A 16,996-nucleotide genomic window follows, 5' to 3' on the forward strand; every position below is an offset into this window, starting at 1 on the left:
CCCTCACCAGCTCCAGTACACAGCACAGCACAGTCCTGGGCATGAGCACCACAGTCCCCGCGAGGGGACCAAGACCAGCAGGGGCAGACTGAGAGGGAAATGACAGCATGCTTAGCACTTAAACTGCTTCCTTTTTGCACAATGGGCATGTTCTCTCATAAACAGTTCCTACCCACCAAAATACACACACACACACCTACACAGCAGCAAAAACCCAGGACGTGAGGGAAACACTGTTCTACTCCAGAGAGATACAAACAAGAGACCACTATCCTCTGAAAAGGTGGAAGTTGCCAATATGGAGGCATTACTAGAATAAAAAATCTTAATTCACAGAACATGTTGGTAACTTAAAACTTAAGGATTAAGAAGAACTAAAAAACAACTTCAATGTTTGGCAGATAACTACTTGCATGTAAAATTCCTCTTTTGTTTTCCTGTGTATTGTAAAATCATACAGCATGATTTTAGAATATGATCTGATATAAAAAACACGTTTTCCAGCAGAGCAAAAATGGAAGCAGATAAACTCTTCTGAAGACAAGGTGCTCATCAGCGGAAGGCTGCCCACAACAGCAGAGCCGTGCCCTGCACCTCCTAGCCCCTCAAAGCCCAGAGCGCACTGGCCCACAGGGCGCCAGCTGACTGCCGGGGCAAAAGGCCCGCTCCCAGCCTCAGCCCCAGGGCCCATCCTCTTAAGTTTATGACTCCAGGAAAAACAGGAGACACTGACAAAGACTAGGATTAAAACAAGGTCAGAAGCAAGGGGCCACAAAGGCGCTGGAAACTGATGAACACTTGGGTTTTCATCTAGAGGTAAAACAATCTGATACAACATAGGCCAGCTATTTATCGACATTCTGAATGACAACGAATGGAGGTGAGAAAAAACAGATTTGGTCTATCAAAAATGTTCTTATGGTATTTGAAACACTTCCATCTTTAGCATACAAGCTAAGAAACAAAAGCAATGGAAACTCGTCTGATTAAAAGGCTAAGGACAAGGTGCCCCTAATTCATAAGGCAAATGACTCCGCACTCCTTGCACTTCCTAGTGGTCCTGCTTCCCTGGAGGTACTGAGAATCTGAGGTCCTTTCCTTTTCCTACAGGATCCCAGGTGGCACTAGAGGTAAAGAACTTGCCTGCCAACGCAGGAGACATAAGAGACGTGGGTTGGACATCTTTCCCTGGGTTGGAAAGATCCCCTAGAGGAGGGAATGGCAACCCACGCCGGTATTCTTGTTTGGAGAGTATCATGGACAGAGGAGCCTGGTGGGCTGCAGTCCATGGGGTCACACAGAGTCAGACACAACTGAAGCAACTTAGCATGCACGCACTTTTCCTACTATAAATAATCTGTGGTTAATTCATTACAATTAAAGCAAAAGATGGGCGTACTTTCTATAGTAAGTAAAGACTACACAGCAGGGTTAAGAAAGTAAAGACTACACGCCAGGGTTAAGAAAGCACCAGGTGGTTCAGTGGTAAAGAATCACCTGCAATGAAGACAACGCAGGTTCGATCCCTGGATCGGGAAGATCCCCTGGAGAAGGAAATGACAACCCACTCCAGTATTCCTGCCTGGGAAATTTTATGGACAAAAGAGCCTGGCAGGATACACAGCCCATGGGATCGCAGAGTCGGACACGACCGAGTGACTGAACAACATCAGCATTCTAGCGGGTTGACAAGAGGATCTCCTACAGCGGGGTCTATCTGCATTCTGTCTGCTCACTTTAAGGGCTGGGATTATCCAGACTGCAAAGGCAGGCTGCAGCTGCTGTGCTTCACTACAGACGCGCCAAGACGGGCGCCGAGCTAAGGTGAAGAGGGGAGCGAGGTGCGCCCCGCTTCTGAAGGAGGCCGTGGGAAGATCCCCCATGATCTCACGTTAGGACTGTCGATCCCCTTTTTCCTCAAATGGGGATGGGGGGATGGAGCAACCAGCCTGAACTGGAAGACAGGGAAATGGTGTCTGGGACAAAGCTGCTTAAAAGCAACACACACTGCCCCCTCCCCACCCACTGACGCTCACTGAATCTAAAGCTACACACAATAGATTATCTGTTCTGTGGTAAAGGAAATTTAATTTTTAAAACAAAATTGAGGATTGTACTATAAATTATCTACAAAAAGAGGTTAAAAATTCTACAAAACTCCTAAATCAGGACTTTAGGAACTGTCACACTGATTTTCCACTAAGATTCAAGAGATCCGAAGCAGGGGTCCCAGCGGGAAGCAGCATCTCAAGGACCCTCCCACAGCACTTCAGGGGACAAGGGCTGCCCAGGGGACTGCAGAGGGTGACCTGACCTCCCCTTCACAGACTCTCTGGGAGCTGGGACACACTCAGAGAAACACAGAGTCCAAGAGGCCCTGGTGACCTCGTCAACTTACCCCGCCTGACAACTTAATCACCCTGACCTTGGAGCTGACGTGCGGCCCATCTCCGCCGCCACTGTTGGCCCGGTGCATGACAGTCCTCTTGGTGCCAGGCTTGGCCTCCGGGGGCCGGCCCTGGAGGGATGCGGCTCGAGCGGTCTGCGAGGAGGGCGGCAGGCCCTCCCCGTCGGCGGGCTTTACCTGCAGGACTTTGTGCTGAGCTGGACTCTGAGGTATGGTTCTGGCCTGTCTCAAGTGTTTCAGTGGTTTCAGCTGTTGTCCTGGATACTGTGTGTGAGCACCAGACGGCACAAACCCCGATGCTTTGGGCAGAACGTTTGCAACGGCCGCATCCTGATTTTTCACGAGCAGTCTGTTTTTCACGTTGGGTCTGACCGGAGGCCCCGGGAAGGGGAGCAGCGGGCTACCGTTGGCGGGCGGCAGGGCGGGCGTCTGCTCCGCGGGGGCGGCGGGGGCGGGCGGGGCGCAGAGCTGCTGCTGCTGGGCCAGCCTCTGGAGCAGCTCCTTCTTCCGGGCGCCCGCCTGCTGCTGCCGCCGCAGCTCCTTCTGCTTCAGGATCTCCTCCCGCAGGCGCTTCTGCTCCTCTATCTTCAGGCGGTACAGCCGCGTCTCCTCATCTTCATCAGGAGACTGCAACCAGAGACACGTGCTTTACTCTCGAGTACGAGGCGAGCTACAGTTCCAGTCTGCGTCAACAAACTTAAGAAAAAGCACTTTCTAAAAACCCTTTAATTCAGGATCTGAAAGAAACCATTCAAATCTGCCTATAGACTTTAAGTGGAACTCCTTCTCCCGGGGGAGGGGAAAAAAAATTTACACAGCTGAAGCTAATTTGGAAAATCTTATCAGAATATTAAAAATGAAATAATGTAAATTTCCACTCATTTACAACTTTAAATCAATTAAACTATTCATTTATGATATCAAAATACGTTTGAAATGGAAACTGCAACAGCAGGGAGGCCCTGCTGTCACACAGGCTTTATCTGGCTCTTCTCAGATGAACCAACAAAAGGTGGGGTGTAAATGACCTGAAAGGGCCTGATTAGAACTATTGATTTTTTGTACAGAATTTTCAGTCTGATCTCAAACTCATTTGTCACAGAATAATTGCTTATAATGAACAGCCAAGTCAATCTCTCTGACCTTGAACTCATGCACTCTCCTCAGAATCAAAATGCTGCCAACTGCAGTATTGGAATATTAATGGTATATAAGGGATGCCTTTAATATGCCATCCTCAAACCATTCTATCAAAAGAATCTTTATAAAGTCCAATAATTTTCAAAAAAAAAAATGCATTCAGAGAGGAAACTTTATTAGAAGTTAAGCATGTTTAAAATTGTAATAATTTTCTTTCAAAAAATCTTAGATATCATCACTCACAGACCCTTTCCAAGAGAATGTAATAGGGTTTAATCTACCCAGAATTCACTGTTAACAAATAAACCTTACAAGTTTGGAATTAAGAGACCAAAGCTTCCCTCATAACTCATTCGGTAAAGAATTTGCCTGCACTCCAAGATCAACTCCAGGGTTTGATCCCTGGGTTGGAAAGATCCCCTGGAAAAGGGAATAGCAACCCACTCTAGTATTCTTGCTTGGAGAATCCCATGGACAGAGGAGCTTGGCAGGCTACAGTTCCATGAGGCTGCAAGAATCAGACACAACTTAGCAACTAAACCACCACCCAAGACTGAAACGTCGCTCAAGAGTTGCCTGGCGCCCCCAGGGCCCACGCACTGGACCTACAAGACACAGAGCCAGGGCCTCACTCCCTACATCTCAGGAGCAGCTCTGACAACTCCGTCATCTAACTTCAAACAGCAAATCTGAAGCTAGATGAGGGCTACACGGAGCTGGAAGTGACACTAGGGGAAGAGAGAAAAACAGACATTCAAAAAGCCCAAGAGCCAGGCCATTCTGGGACAGCAGTAACAGGAGCAGAGGGCCCACTGCTTCAGAGGCAGGGAGTTAACACCCGCTCGGGTTTCTCCCCCAAGGAATCGAACAACAGTTAAAGTGTGTTCAAGAATATAGGTAGAAATATTTCAAAATAGACCTGTCCTTTATTATGTCATTATCAACTGAGTGAATATAAGAGAAATCACATTTCACATTTGCCTAAGCAAAATAAATAGAAGACTTTAGAAAGCGGAAAAAAAAAAAAAAAAAAACCACCACACAAAAAACTACTCCTGGTTCCACTCCACTTACACTGTCGCCACCTGCAAGTTCCATTTTATGCACAAAGTGCCCATTTTCCTCTAGAGAAGGCGTCTTCAGAAGCCTGCCTGAACCAACTACTATGGAAGGGATGGACAGGTGTGGCCAACACTATGCCTAAAAAGCCACTCTTCTCATTTTAGCCACTGTCATTATAAAAGTGTATGTGACCTCACTTTTCTGAGCCATATCTGTTTATACATGAGTTAGGAACTACCTACATAAACTAAAAGCAAGATAAAAACTGTTAGCAAAGATTTCTAAATTATCTCGGTCCACTTTGTAAATCTACATTATTCTTTTATATATTGATTTTAAAACCATAATGTCACCCTTGCTCTAATAAGATGTTTTTAAATGTTAACTCAGTATTTTTACCTTATACTTACACTTCTGATTTAGAAGTATTACCTTAACAGCTGCTATCGTAACTTATTAGAAGACAATCTAGTAAGACACGACTTGCTTGCATTCTTACCTGAGGAAACCCTCTGTGCCACTGCTCTTTCATACACTGAGTTACCACACACGCTCATTTCTCACATTCTAACACTGCCACAGAACTAGCATGACTCTCACATACAGGTCTTCTGCCGTGTCTGACTCATGCGCCCAACAGCGCGGGACACGTGAGCTAACAGGCTCAGAGCCGCTCTGCTGGCCACGGCAGCGGGCTGTTCAGGGGTGTGCCCTGGCCCGCATCGCACTGAACACCCCGGCTTTGTGAGAGCTGCATCGCACTGGGGAGACAGCACCCAGCCTCCCTGTCTACAACTCTAGGGGGAGCCCAGAGGGGACCCCAGCTGCAGGTAAGCACTAGACAAGCGCACTCAACACCTGGACAGGAGACCAATGGACAGAAGGGGCTCGTCTGAGGAGTAAACTAATAAATTTTACTAATGTAAAGAAATTTTCTAAAAATTTTAAGCTTCATGACTAATACTGCATTAATACTGAGCTGCCTCTAAGCAAAACACAACCAAGCAGTCAAAACTATATCAAATAACATCTCAATAGGAAATCACATAGAATACTGACTTGCATTTTTATTTATTCTTACATATTTATACCTACTTTGAAATCAGCAATAATATAGACAATTCAAACAAAATACGCCCACCCCCAACTTACCTAAAGGTCCAAAGTAAAACTGGTCCTACCTTCTGGTAGTTCACAGTGTAAAAGCAGAACAAGTCGCAGGAACGTAAGAGTGCATGTCAGAGGTCAGCTAACTCAGGCCATGAGCCACATTCGGCCCAGTGCTCACAGCACACAGCCGTGCCCGTCCATGTAGGAACTGTCTACAACCGCTTCTGTGCTAAACCTGCAGAGCTGAGTCATTCTGAGCGACCATCCGGACTGTAAAGCCAGAAATATTTATCCTCTGGGCCTTTTAGAGAAGCAGTCTGCTAAGATTCCTGATATTCTGTATCAGATCTGTATCAGATCCTGATATTCTGTTGCAGATTCTGCAACATACAGCTGCAACTATATAAATACATAAACACAATCTAAGACAGGGCCAGTGAGAATGAAACTATCTTCTATGAATATGGTGGTTAGATTACAAGGAGGAGCCGGTGAAAACAAAGTGGGAAGATTCTGGGAAGAACACACTGGATGCTAAGTGTGTTCTAAGCAGGTTATAAGTACTTACCTTCTACCTAAGAAGTAAAGGTTGATTATAAGATCTCCCTGTTTGAGACCAAGTATTGTTTTTTAATTAAAAAGAAAAAAAAAAGCCCCACCTCTGGTTCTGTCTTTGCTTCCTCTTTAGGCTGACCCACAGGGCTAAGCGGCTTGACTCTCCCTTCAGTCTTCCCCTGCGTGTTCCTGGGCCCCACCCCGGGCCTCGAGGGCGGAGACGTGCTCGTGATGGGTTTCACTTGAGCTGCAGGTGTGGAGGAGCAGCGACTGGTACTCATCTCTATAACGTGCGACGGCGCGATCGGTAATTCACGCAAATTACTATTTCTCGGAGCAGTTGGCTGCATTTGCTGCATTGGTCGCTTGGTTACATTCTGAGAAGTAGTGTTCTGTCACAAGAAAAAAATTGTAATTACAACTGGAAACTCAGGAGAAGAAACTGGGCACATTAGATTAATTCTGACTGAGTAAGTGACTTCTCTTTTGGGAGGCAGACACTGTCCCACTGGTAAACATTCTCCTCCTACATAAATGTTTCTTGCTCCATGTAGCAGCATACCCTACAGCTAAGCCCTGGGGCTGGGAAAGGCGTCATGCCGGCAGGCGGACAGTTTCCTCTTTATGGACATTACACCAGATGACTGCAGTAGGTGCCTTACAGGACTGGGACATTTTTAACAGAATCAACAGAGCAACAAGGACCCTCCTGCATGAGGAGTCAGCTGGGTTACTGGCACCCCGGTACTGACCACGGTGCCAGTACTGTTGACCCCCACGGTCAACAGGGCCCTAAATTCCAGGTAGAACAAGGAACAAAACATTAAGCTAGTGCCCTAAAAAAAACTACACTCTGGAGGAGAAAGAGGCCCAAAGGTTTCATCAAAGAGGACACTTGTCAGTCACGTTCGCTCTCCAGATTCTCAACAGACCCCACACCTGGAGGAGCGTGCAGATCCGCAGAGGCCAAGGAGGGGGTACCCCAGGTGGCACGGCTCAAGGCCGGGGGCATCGTCTGCCACTAACCTCGTAAGATGAAGTCCAGGTGGCAAAGCACCCTCTTTCCAGATCTAGAAATCCTTTCCAATTTCTTATATCACTTTAGTCTCAATGTTACTCAAAGAAAAACACAGCGTTGCTTCCCTGGTGGTTCAGACAGTAAAGAATCCACCTGCAATGGAAGCAACCTGGGTTCGATCCCTGAGTGGGGAAGATCCCCTGGAGAAGAAAATGGCAACCCGCTCCAGTATTCTTGCCTGGAAAATCTCATGGACAGAGGAGCCTGTGGGCTACAGTCCATGGGGTCACAAAGAGTCGGACATGACTGAAGTGACTTAGCATGCGTGCATCTAATGGGGGACAAGATAGTAATGATGACTAATCTTTGAATTTCAAAGCAACACGCATTTTCTAGCCTCTTTCAATGCCTGACAAGCCACACATCTGCTGACAGCACTTGAATCAATGCGGCTCTCCCCCATGATTAAGCTCCACGAAGGCAGGAAATGTGTCTCTTTTGTGCACTGCTCTATTGCCAGGAACTAGAGTAACACCTGACAACAAAAGATATTCAATAAATTCTTTCTGAATGCACTTACATTTGCATTAGTTGCCCAAGGAGTTAGAGAGAATCTTGGTACCAAGTAATAAACCACTAGCAAAGGTAGGATGACTATCACCCAAGAATATTTTCTAAAGTTATGTGTCAATCAATAACCTCATCTATCACCACAGAAACTGGCAGATACACCAAAGTCCTGTGCCAGAACAGCTGTCCCCGGAGCCGGCTGAGGACACGGGACACTTACGTGCCGCAGCCCCGGGCGCTGGGGGCACTGCATCCGGCTGTTGCTGGGCTGAGGCTGGGCCGCCGGCATGTGAGGCCTGAACTGGGGCTGAGCCACGGGCATCAGCGGCGGGGGCGGCACGGAGAGGTGGTGGTGGTGCTGCTGCGGCTGGTGTGGAGGCTGGTGCGGCGGGGGCGGCTGCAGCGGGGGCTGCAGCGGGGGCTGCAGCGGGGGCTGCGGCTGCGGCTGTGGCTGCGGCTGGTGTGGCGGGGGCAGCGGGGGGTGCAGCGGCCCCTTCCCGGGCAAAAGAGAGAGAGGACAGTTTACCACGTGTGAACTATTCACCTTCCAGTGCAGCCACTTCCCTAAAAATCCCAACACCAGAAGAAACTTCAAGTGGCACTCAAATTTCATTTTAGATTGGTTGATGAAGGTGAATGATACCTTAAAGGCAGTAATAAGCCAAAAGCTACTATCTGGCATTTTACATTTGCTCTAACCCCTCAAATTCTGAAATTCCAGGAATGTATCCTAAGGAAACAACTAAGAAGGAAGGAAACACAGTCTCAAGGATGTTCTCGGCAACACTGTTTCTAACACCCAAGTGCTGAAAGCAATCAATGAGCGCCTGAGCTAGGACCAGCCAGGTAATGTTCACCACCACGAGAGATGGCAATAAGGAGCTAACTGGGGAAAGAAAGCATCACGAGGATGCAAGCACCAGAAGACTGAGAAATGCGTCACCCTAACGTCAGGTTTCTAGATGGTGGAACCAAAGTGAACCCATGCCTGTGGCGGTAAAATAGAGGAGTCCTAATCACTGGTCCACCAAGGAATTCCCAAAGTATATTTTTTTAATAAAATAATTTAGGAAGAAACATTTTATCTTACTTTAACATCTTAAGAAATAACCATTTACCTATTTTTATTTTAGGTACATATTCTATGTGGTTTCTATATAATTGGTTCAAGCATATCATCATTACACACCTTAACAGTAAACTTAAAATATGAGATGAAACCTTCTGGGTAAGAGCAGACTCCAGCAGCTGATGAAAAAACCCACCAGCAGAGGGCACTCAAATCTCTCAAATAATGAGGCAGCAGCAACCGGTTTCTCCCCACTACACACTGCAGGAACGTGATCTGACAAAGAAGCTGACTTCCTATTAACCTTCTGAGAATCTCGCAGTGATAAGCAAAGGTATTATCAAAACATGTCCTAATTTTATTAGTAGTATATGGAACATCCTTTACAAAATCTTAATACTGAATTTTTTCCTTTCCCCCAAAAATGACAATCACTACCTCCATTTTTCCTATGGTTAAGAAAATAAGCAACATTAAGAAAGCTGTCTTAATCAAGAGTACATTAAGTTTAATAGCCTTTTTCTTTAAACACTTTCCACATCTCAGTAGACTAGAATGACAATGTGGAGCCTGTCCTTCGGATTCTGAAACACAAGTCACTCACCTGCAGACTGGGCTGCGTGTGGGTGGGCAGGAAGGGCTGTCCGGGGCCCGGCAGGAAGGGCTGGCGAGGAGGGATGAAGGGCCGTGTGGCTGCGGACCCCGGCTGGCTGAAGTGCAGGAGCCCCACTGGCCCCGGCGGCTGGAGGGCTGGCCTCACGGGCCTCTCTCTGGGGAACACAGGCTGCTGCCCCTGCTGACTGAACGCTGGGCCGGGCTGGGTGAAGGGCAAGGGGCTGGGCGTGGGCACAGGGTGACCACTGCTGAGGAGCGTGGGAGGAGGCGGCGGTGGGGGGGGACTTCGTTGCTCCAGGAAGAGATGGCTCGGGAACCTTGGCTCACCTGAAACTGAGGGGAGTTGCAACATTAATTACCTCTAGTTACACAGAACACTCTGCAGACATCAGCTTTATGTACTGTCCTACTAAGGACCAAAGTTAACCAGTGGTGCCTGGGGGTGAGCGTCTGAAAAGAATTCTGTATTTTGCTTATGTGTTTCTAGAACTGCTTCCTTAGTTACTTTCTACAGATGATGTCCTCCTTCACAGGAAATCTGCACCTTTCAGATGCACTCATGTCCCCTTTTGGCATCTGACATGACAGGCAGGGCTATGGTGTGAGCGCCCGCCTGGGAGCTGAGCAGGGCTGAAAGCACAGCCCCGCGCGGCCCGGCCCCGCCCCCACCCCTTCGTTACCTCCCAGGAAGAACGGGTCTCGCTCCTGGGGTGGGGGCGGGGCCCTCCACTGGTCCTGAAGGGGGAGCCGGGGCGGCTGGCTGAAGCTGCCAGGGACGGGGCCGGGCGTGTGCTGCGGGAACTCCGGAGGGCCCTAAGGAACAACAGGAAAACAGGACGGAAGGCGGGGAAATAAACGGTCATGTTCAAAAAGGTCAATGTGTTTCCAGTTTTCCTCTGAAAACACCAAGTAACTGATCTCCTGCAGCCCCATTCCCATCTATGTATAACCTCATATTACAAAATAGGTGTATTCTGTATATCTCTGCCATAATTAAACAGTCAACCATCAAAATGCAACACCTAAAAATTAATTCAATGTTTGCACAGTACTACAGAACCAGCAGAATATTATTTTTAAGCTTACTGAAATCCACACAATTATTGACCTTCTTGCCCATTAATCTGAAAGACTAAATGTCTACTTCCAGCGTTCCTGACATTTATCTTCTCAAATGTGCTATTCTCTGCTACCTTTCCGACACAACCATAAGCCACAGCTATCACCTCAAAAGAAAAAGAAATTCAATGTGTACTGTAACAAAAACCAGCCACCTCTGATGAAACAGGAAAATGTGAAAATGTTTAAGAAACCACATTACTACAAAAGAAATACTACAGTCAGATTCCACTGGCTAAATAATTCTAAACTCTTGCAGATTACCATTTTTCAAGAACAACATGTTACTAGTAGAACTCTACCAAAAAAACAAAAACTAAAATTACTTCTTTTTCAGCCAGTATTTTATAATAACTTTAAGTGAAATATCTATAAGAATTTTGAATCACTGTATTATACACCCAGAATACTGTAAATCAACTATATCTCGATTCTTAAAAAGTCATTTTTCAGTTGGTTTTTCAAATATTTACAGAGTTTTAAAAAACTACATTTACTTGAGAAAGCCCCACATTTTTTCCTACTTATTTTTCCAGAAATTCATTAATTATATATACTATCATCAAGATAACTTTCATTTAATAACATTTTATTATTTCTCAACTTAAAAAACATCACATTTTTCCATAAACTTGAAATTCTAATGATTTTCCTGTCCTTTTATTACTAATACAACTAGCTAGTCTTTCTAAATGTGGGATCACGTATAAGCCGGTGTATGTGGCCTGCATCAGGTCACCAGGGCAGGGTCTGCCTGGATGCAGGTCTGGCGGGGCAGACAGCACGAGAGGCCTTCAGGAAAGCCACGTGGATGTGGAAGTGCCGTAGTTGGCAGGGGGACTGCCGTGCCAGGAAAGGCCCTCACTCGGGCTGGCCCACCTGTGTGCTGAGAAGGGGGCGTGAGACACCTGGGCTGGACCTGGGGGGCTTCCTGGGGCTGTCACTGGGACCTGGGGTCAATGCCCTGCCTCCCCAGCTGGTCTGACAGCCCCAAGGGCGCGTGGTGGGAGAGCCGGCCACCGAGTGAGGCCCACCGGAGTCAGCACCAAGGCTCGCATCTGGGCGCCATCACGAGGGAGAGAGAACCCCCCCTACTTCCCAGCACTCCCAGCACACTCCTGCCGTGCAGCGGCGGCGGCCACAGAGATCTACACAGGGGTCAAGTCACTCTGTGAAGCCAACCTGAGTATCTGCTTCGCAGGCAGGACATGCAGGGAACGGATGTGACGGCCACGGCCTCACTGCCCCGGCTCCCGCACTGCCCGTCGGGCCCCGTGCGGAGCCCTGCCCGCCTGAGCTCACCAACACACGGTGAGAGGGGAGGGACGTGCCCTGCTTCACAGCCAAGGAAATCCAATCACGTGACACCATTCTATTTTATTTTTAAATCATAGATTTCAGCACCCAAGAAAAACAAATTAAAATGTAGTAGGGGAAGTTTCAACGCATAAAAGTCATCAAAATGACTAAATCTGGGGATTCTAAAAATGACACTTTCCCAACTCAGACATGAAAATCACAGTTTACAATTTTTATGCAAAACATGAATTCTGGAAACCATCGCATTCTATACAAACGTCCACATCCTGATTTCTTCAGGAAAACGTTCACTCTGTGCTTCTGTTTAAGCCAAAATGTGAGCCCTGTCAGAAGCCCCTGATTCAGAAACTTCCTTTTCCCTGTCCCTCCTTCATTCTCCTGCCAGTGGTCTGTCCTGGGGCCACACTGTTCCAGGAGACACTGTGTGCACCTGGGCCAAGGCAAGCCCCCAAGCCCACATCCCCACAGACCCCCCAGCACTGCTGGGTGGAGCTCTACACACACCTCGTCAGACCCCCTCTAAGCTTCCACTTCCTCTTGACGGGCCCAGCAGCGTCCCTCACAGCTTCCCTGCTCCTGGCCAGCCCTCCCACTGCCCGGAATACTCTCCCATCCTCCCACCCCTCAGGATTCCTCCCCAGCTGCACCTCCATCCAGAGAATTTTCTGCCATGAATCATGTGCTCAAGGCTAACTTTTAGCAGCAGTCTACTTGTTAGAAATTTTCATTCTCATTCTGTTACTGCGTTTGGCCAGTTTTCACATAAAAAATAGGAACAACATGCTGAACTACAACAGCAGTTGGAACTATTACACTACTGATTTGCTGACAAGCTTTCGATCTGAACTACTTCAGGACTCACATCTCATTAGCTGTATCAGTCACTGTTATGCTAGTGAGTTGACAAAAGAGGACAGAGAGATGTATCAGAAAGAAGAATGGGAAAAGTAAAAAGCATTCTCTGACACAGAGACAGTCCTGTAAGGCTATTTCCACTCACCCCTTCAGTGCTGTTTCGGATGAATCACTGGAAAGCAGCATCACTCATGGGAACTTATTACTAACTTAAAACTCTCACTGGTCCCCACTAGAAGTAAGACAAAGCTTAACTTCCATTGTTCAGAAGCACTGTTCTCAGAGTCCCTCATCCAGGGCTTCCCGCACCCCACCTAGCCCAGCTCACTTCACACGAGGTCTGCAGTGTTGCTGGCTGTACCGTCAACACCAGGAAGGCGGAACTCAGCCCCACATGCAGAAGAATCACTCCAGAGCTGCCGCCTCCGCTCAGCTCCCCAGAGGCCAGCAATGGCATATTCTGTCTTGCTTCCCTGATTCTGCTCACAGTTCAGAGAATCTTGAAGAAGTTCCTAACTTTTCTGTCCTGACAGTGAAGTCCCAATACTTCACACCACTTCTCTTATCAGGCTCGCATCATGCTGGGAAAACACTCAGGCTTCCTCGGACATCTGCGGTTATTTATAAATTCTGCATTTTGTTTGCAAATGCATCTTAGAGCCACAAGCCTCACCCCTGCAGATGAAGCTCTGAACACACTGATCATGTGGCTGCTACAACAGGGCTTTTATAGCCTTCTCTCTCCTTCCATTACACAGGTCATTTCAAGTCTGCCCAACAGGTTCTCTCATGACAGAGATTAGGCAAAGTGCTGGTGGACAAACACACTGGCTTTCCCCACTGTAAGTAAGTAGGAAGCTTGCTACTTTTTTACTTTCACTTTGCAGAGGCGGAGATCAGCGCACACATGCTCTCCTCAGCCCCTTCAGCCTTTCTTAAAAGGAAGCAGTTATGGAGTTACAAGAATGAGCTCAGAGGAGACTGATGTGGCTAGTTTTCACAAAAAATTTCAAGCTGCCTGAGGGTCTCTAAGCACTTTCAGATTTCCTGGGAGATTATTTTGAATATTTCTAACTTCAAAGGACAACTTTTGATATTAAACTGAACACACATTGGGTCATAAATCTGGCCCCCCTTGGAATCTTCAAGTTGTGATTTCCATCTCCCTCCCAAACCTCCTTCCCTTTTACTAACCATCCCTACGCTAACAGCATATACAGAAGCATTCAGGTGTTCTTTAGCAATACGGAACAAAGCCCCACAATTCTTTCTGCATCAGTAGTGTCACCTGGAACTTTAACTTCCAATGATCCTCCAGCCTAAAGCATCAGTGACGGAGAAAGTGGACTCCAGTGCTGGACTGACAGTCTCGGCCCGTGTCTCCCAGCCCTCCCATTACAATCACACTCACAGCCCAGCACCCACCATCAAACCGCTCTGGGCCTTGGTTTCCTCATCTACAGGACAGGGGGAAGACGAAGTACATGCAAGCACTTAGGAGTACCCAGCAAGCAGCAAAAGCTCATCATGCCTGTCATTTTCACCCTTCCATGGCACTTCTACAGACAGCACTCCACCATAAACAAATGCATTAGAGTTGTATTAGCTTATTATAAATATAGTTAACAATCACAGTGTGCTGTGCTTAGTTGGTCAGTCATGCCAGACTCTTGTGGCCCCATGGACTGCAGCCCACCAGGGTCCTCTGTCCATGGCATTTCCCAGGCAAGAACACTGGACTGGGTTGCCATTTCCTCCTCCAGGGCATCTCTCTGACCCAGGGATGGAGCTTCCGTCTCCTGCACTGACAGGCGGGCCCTTCCCAGGTGCTGAACCACCTGGCAAGAAGCTCAAGGGATGAGCTTCCCTCTAATGTGAGGGAAGCCAAGCCCACAGCCCATCGAGAACACCACAGCACACCGAACACCTGGTGCCAGGAAGCACAGTCAGGGGACGGCTGAGAGCCTCAGGAAGGAGAGAAAGGCAGGCAGACCATGCTGGCCGAGGAGCCAGCAAGCGGCCCCAAGGTTCCTGAGCCTGGTGTATCCGGAGCAGAGACAGGGCAGTCGGAACAGAGAGCCAAGACCGCCAGCCCCTGCACCTCCAACCTAACTTCAGGAGAGAAACGTGCTGTGACCCGCACGTATGATGTAGTACGGTTAGAGAGAAGGTGAGATGAACCTGGAGACGCACATCCTCACCCTGCAACCACCTCCCTACGGTTAGAAAAGAAGACCCTTCCCTGCAGAAAGAGACGGAGGTGGGAGGTGGGTGGGTACTCTCCAACACGGCCGTGAAGGAGCAGGGCCCAGGCCAGCGCCCTCCTCCCGGCTGCAGAGCCAGCGTAGAACCAGGCCCCTGGAAGGCACATGACGATCCTGGAGCCACATGGCCCCGCGGCCACGTTCTGGCAGATGACGCATGCGCACAGGTGATGGGGGCTGGCTGCAGGCCCGCTCAGTCAAAGACAACCTCCCACAGATAACCCTCCCTCTCTCCCCACCTGCCGGGGCTGGAGAGAGAGACCCAGGGGCCGGAGGAAGATGCCCAGAGGGGGACCTGAGTGAGAAAGGGGCTGCCCGAGGTGAGCCACTGAGGGCTCAGGGCTGTGGAGTCAGCCCACTCCAGCTGACGCTCCCATGCTGGGCACTCCGGGCCACCCTGGCAGATGGTGGAGTCACCGAGGGTTCCCGGCCATAGCCATACACTCTGCCCAGGATGGACAACTCAGGTCGGACTCACACTGCGCAGCCCCACCCCTGGAGGTCAGGCCAGGGCGGGGGCCTCTGACCCGAAACCATGTCAGCCTGGCTGCACCGCTCCTGTGCCGCACCCCTGTGCCCTTCCCAGCCCCTCACCCCCCCAGGCTCTGCTGCCCACACTACAGAGGGCTCTGTCATGAAGCTCTTCTGAACGTTCACCCACCCGGCACAGAGCACGAGGCGGGAACACACGGGAGCTGGGCCTCACCCCAGGGACAGACACGGACACTCAGCCACGATGCTGCCGACTGCTGGCTGTGAGCAGCAAGGGCACGGACCTCCATTCTTAACCCCTTCTCTGTCTCACTGTCTCACAGTCACATACGGGCATGTAATCGAGGGAGAATGCGTGCATGCTTTAGAGTCAGGAAAAACAGTAAGTACTAAAGGCAAAAGTCAGACAGCCATGGAGATTCCACTGCCGGCCTGAACAGGCGAAACAAATTAGTGGTGCTTATCTGTTCAACCTGAGAGACTGATAAAAGGAGAGAAGGCCACAGATGCGATCTACAGCTTAGAAAGAAACAGCTGACTCAAGCTGAGTAAACAAGGAAATCTCTGCCTTTGGAAGAGGCTCAACAGAGTAACAATGGAAACGGGTTATGTGGGCTTAACCTTGAAACTAAGGGACACTGGCAATGTGTGGGAGCCTAGGACAGCCAGTGGGGGCAGCGGGTGCCAGGGAAGGTCATGGCAGGTCACACACAGGCCCCAGAGGGGAGGAAGCCGCCCTGAGGAGGACAAACGAGGGAGGCCACCCCTGGACAGGGCCAGCTTAACGAGAAATGAGTTGTGTCCAACCAGGAAGAAGCCCATTTTCAGGACGACAAACACCTGCAGGAGAGCCAGGTGGAAGCAGAATTGGGAAGAGATGATTCAGAAAGACAGACAATGGCTGATACTCAACACACACCACAGGGACAAGGGCTCCCTCTCTGGCGATGTCAGCCGGTGCTGGACAGGAGGGAGAGACGAGCTGGGAAGACATGCAGGCCCCTAACTGCCTCCATTCGCCTCAAAAGGCCCACAGAACTGGAGTCTGGGTATTTAAACAGAAACATTTTCAGCTCAGAGGTCCCAAAAGCTGCTGACTGTCACCAGTATCGGCTTTATAAAATACTTTAACAAATAGGTATCATTAAGCTCACAATGCCATTTTTCCCTCACTTGTTTTCTGTTCTGTTTTGAATACACATGTCACTTTCTTTTTCTCTATTTATACATCTTAAATTCTGGCCATGAATTTTATCCATGTGGAAAAGCCTGTGAGTTGCTTCCCTAGTATAAATTCTCACCTCGAGCTCAGTAACGGAAGGACAACAGGGTGCCCAGCTGCAAGATCACCAGACCCGCCTTGAGACAAGACAAGCTGGCTGCTGGGTGGGGCAGCCTCA

The 16,996-nt window shown here is 48.8% G+C and overlaps 1 protein-coding gene across 8 annotated transcripts in view; it reads right to left on the reverse strand.

Moving 5' to 3' along the window:
* Nucleotides 1-16,996, reverse strand: part of RBM33 (RNA binding motif protein 33) — a 107,623-nt gene that overhangs the window by 26,317 nt on the left and 64,310 nt on the right. For all 8 annotated transcript variants that reach the window (XM_070480328.1, XM_070480298.1, XM_070480368.1 and 5 more), the window contains 5 exons: nucleotides 10,227-10,359; nucleotides 9,536-9,879; nucleotides 8,083-8,355; nucleotides 6,379-6,666; nucleotides 2,399-3,034 (listed from right to left, as the gene is read on the reverse strand). In XM_070480328.1, coding sequence (XP_070336429.1) covers nucleotides 2,399-3,034; nucleotides 6,379-6,666; nucleotides 8,083-8,355; nucleotides 9,536-9,879; nucleotides 10,227-10,359 — 1,674 coding nt within the window. The remainder of the gene's footprint in view (nucleotides 1-2,398; nucleotides 3,035-6,378; nucleotides 6,667-8,082; nucleotides 8,356-9,535; nucleotides 9,880-10,226; nucleotides 10,360-16,996) is intronic.

The sequence above is a fragment of the Odocoileus virginianus genome, chromosome 1 (assembly GCF_023699985.2).
Source record: "Odocoileus virginianus isolate 20LAN1187 ecotype Illinois chromosome 1, Ovbor_1.2, whole genome shotgun sequence".
NCBI lineage: Eukaryota > Metazoa > Chordata > Mammalia > Artiodactyla > Cervidae > Odocoileus > Odocoileus virginianus.